At 62.9% G+C, this 3062-nt stretch overlaps 1 protein-coding gene across 1 annotated transcript in view; it reads left to right on the forward strand.

Moving 5' to 3' along the window:
* The window catches only part of Ptprs (protein tyrosine phosphatase, receptor type, S), a gene marked incomplete in the record, with an annotated part of 48287 nt that overhangs the window by 32643 nt on the left and 12582 nt on the right, over window positions 1-3062 (forward strand). Inside the window, 2 exon segments of the mRNA XM_013505293.1 lie at window positions 1858-1975; window positions 2821-3062. Coding sequence (XP_013360747.1) covers window positions 1858-1975; window positions 2821-3062 — 360 coding nt within the window.

The following is a 3062-nucleotide window of genomic DNA, read 5'->3' on the forward strand; positions in this document are numbered from 1 at the left end:
GCTCGCCTCTTCGCTCACCTCCCTCCTCTCTCCCCGCCGCCCTCCCGCTCAGTGGGAGATGGACGACACTGCCGAATATGTGAGTAGCGCCCCGCACCGGGGCCGGGGCCTGGGCCTGGTCCTGGTCCTCTCCCGCGGGCCGTGCCGTGGTGTGACTTCCGCACGCCCAGGCAAAGGGTCTCCGCCCCTGTGCCCTTCCCGGGGCGTCCTGAGCGCGCGGGGACCCAGCGTGTCCACCTGGGAAGGAGGACACCGCGCCTGGTTTTATCGCTGCTCTGACCCACCCAGGCCCGAAAACCTCGCTTCCCAGGCTGTGCCCCGAGTTCCAGCCCTGTAGAGATGGGAGGGTCCACAGTGGAGAAGATGCCCCTGCAGTAACCCCCGTCACCTCCCAACGCTCTGAGGCGCTCAGGCTAGAGCAGGGTTGCCGTGTGACCCGGGCCAAATCTCTGCCTGTCTCTGGCCTCTTCTCCGAGGAGAGACCCAAGTCTGATGCTAAATTAGCGTCGCTGCTGCCCTGTCTTTGTCCCCGCCCTGAGTTGAGGGCGAGTGCCCACCTGGCCTGGCTCAGCGGCACCCAGGAGCCCGGGAGGGGCGATGCAGGGCTCGGGCTGGAGACCCTCTGCTCTTGTACCCCCTCCCCCCGCCCTGTGCCCAACCAAGCCCTGTCTCCCGGCATGCTGTGCGTGTGCATGCTCTAGACCTGGGGACACGGGGACGGTGTGCGTGCAGGGCCGGATCACACGAGCGCTTACTGAGTACCAGCTGTATACAAAACCCTATGCTGGGTACTGAGGAGGGGGGTGACAGTGACTAACCTGGGTCCCTCTGTCCTGGGGGTCACAGTCAGGGCACACAGACACATAGGCGGTTACAACGGTGGGGGGACAGGATGAGACTGGTGGAAACGTTCAAAACTCTGTTGTCTGGTGGTGCACGCCTGTCGTGTCATCCCAGCACTCTGAGAGGCTGAGGCAGAAAGATCCCAAATTCGCACCCAGCCTGGGCAGCATAGTGACTTAGTGAGAGTCTGTTGCAGAAAAAGGAAAAGGGCTGGGGTTGACGCTCAGTGTAGAAGGTCTGGGTTCAATCCCCAGGAGAAAAAAAACACCGAAAAACAACTACCAGAAGGGCTCTCTGTCCGGGCGGGAGGGGCTAGTCTGCATTTGCAGCATTGCCCAGTTTTCAAGGTGCGACTCTCCCGCTGTGAGCTGCACACAACAGCTCAGCTCTGTCTGCAGCCCACATAGACAGCAGAGGAGAAAGCCCTCGGAGGGAGGAGTAGTGAGTACAGTGAGATAAGGGGGGTGCTGACAGCCTTTGTTTAACACAAGTAAGTGTACACAGTTGAATCTTTAGTAAGAGTTACGTTTCGTATCTGGCTTGCAAAATCCCTGGAAATGTAGGGCATGGCTCTTGTGAGTTGGGAAATGGCATCTGCAACACACTAGAGAGGGTAGAAGCAGAGGGCACAGCCGTGCAAAGGCCCTGGGGCAGGATGAAGCCCAGTGTGGTGCAGGAGGAAGGAAGCCGTGTGGCTGGAGCAGAGGGAGTGGGGGAGCAGAGAGGAAGGGGTGGAGGGGAGAGGAATGGGTGGCCTTGCAGGCCCTGTGGGAGGTGGGCACCATGCAGGGCCAAGGGACTGGACTTGGTACTCACAGCGCCCTCTGGTGGCTGCGGTGAGGACCGACTGGGGAGTGTTGGCACAGGCTGCGTGTGGCCGCGAGCATGGTGTGTACTGTGGTTTCTGCATGTGCTCGTGTGCTGGCCCCTGTGCCCTCCCTGCTTGACCTCATCGTGGGGAACGGGTGGGCAGGACTGGCCCCGCCCCGCACTGACCCTCACCCTGGCCCACAGGAAATGGTCATCACAAACCTTGAGCCCGAGACCGCATACTCCATCACAGTAGCTGCCTATACCATGAAAGGTGACGGTGCTCGCAGCAAACCCAAGGTGGTGGTGACCAAGGGAGCAGGTATGAAACTGCTCACTACCTGCAGCCACTTTGGCCCCACAAGGACCACAGGTCCCTCCAGAGACCTTGAGGCTGTGTGGGGAGACAGTGGACAGGCAGGGCACTAGTGAGCCCACAGGTATGCGGGCTACTCCGAAGGGCCCAACAGGGTCCCCCAACATCCTGTATCACCCTTGTCTTTCCTTTCTCAGCCTCCACGAGACAGAAACCCTTGTAACACTGTCCGTTACAGACTTCACTAGGGCTGTCCCCTCTTCCAGGGCCGCTTTCCTGGCCAGCTGTCTCCCCGCCCTGCCCGTGTCTCAGCTACAGCCCTTTCAAGGCCCTGATGTGACCTGCTTTGGAAACTCGGGGCTGTGCTGGTGGGGCTGGCCTTCCCGTCACTGCACAGGAGGCTCTGAGCCACAGAGCAGGCACAGCTTGGGGCGCCCCTGAGCCCCCTATGGATCAGCAGCAGAGCCAGGAGGCAGAGAAGCAGCAAAACGCCCCCTCCCCTGGTCCTGTGCACGCCCAGTGTGGCCCCACCCCAGGGACGCTGTCGCCCCAGCACCCCTCCTGGTTCTTTCTGAGACGCAGGTTCAGAGGCTGAGGCCTGAGGATGCTGAGTTCAGGGCCAGCCTGCGCAGCCCATCCCCGGGTTCCGTCCCCAGTCCCGTGGAAGACACGGCAGCCCCTAGTCCCTGCTTACGGTTCTACTCCTCGGGCGGCTGAGGCAGGGGGACTGCTTGAGGCCAGCGCGAGCAACAGCAAAATCCTGTCTCAAAAAGAGAAAAAAGGGCTGGGGGTGCAGCTGGGGGTGGCCGCGGCCCTGACCCCTGACCCCTGACCCCGCCCCTGTCCCGCAGTGCTGGGCCGCCCCACCCTCACGGTGCAGCAGACCCCGGAGGGCAGCCTCCTGGCGCGCTGGGAGCCCCCGGCGGGCGTCCCTGCCGAGGACCAAGTGCTGGGCTACCGCCTGCAGTTCGGCCGCGAGGACGCCGCGCCGCTGGCCACGCTGGAGTTCGCGGCCTCCGAGGACCACTACACGGCGGCGGGCGTGCACAAGGGCGCCACCTACGTGTTCCGGCTGGCGGCGCGCAGCCGCGGC

The sequence above is a fragment of the Chinchilla lanigera genome, unplaced genomic scaffold, assembly GCF_000276665.1.
Source record: "Chinchilla lanigera isolate Chin_1 unplaced genomic scaffold, ChiLan1.0 scaffold00094, whole genome shotgun sequence".
In the NCBI taxonomy this organism is placed as follows: Eukaryota; Metazoa; Chordata; class Mammalia; order Rodentia; family Chinchillidae; genus Chinchilla; species Chinchilla lanigera.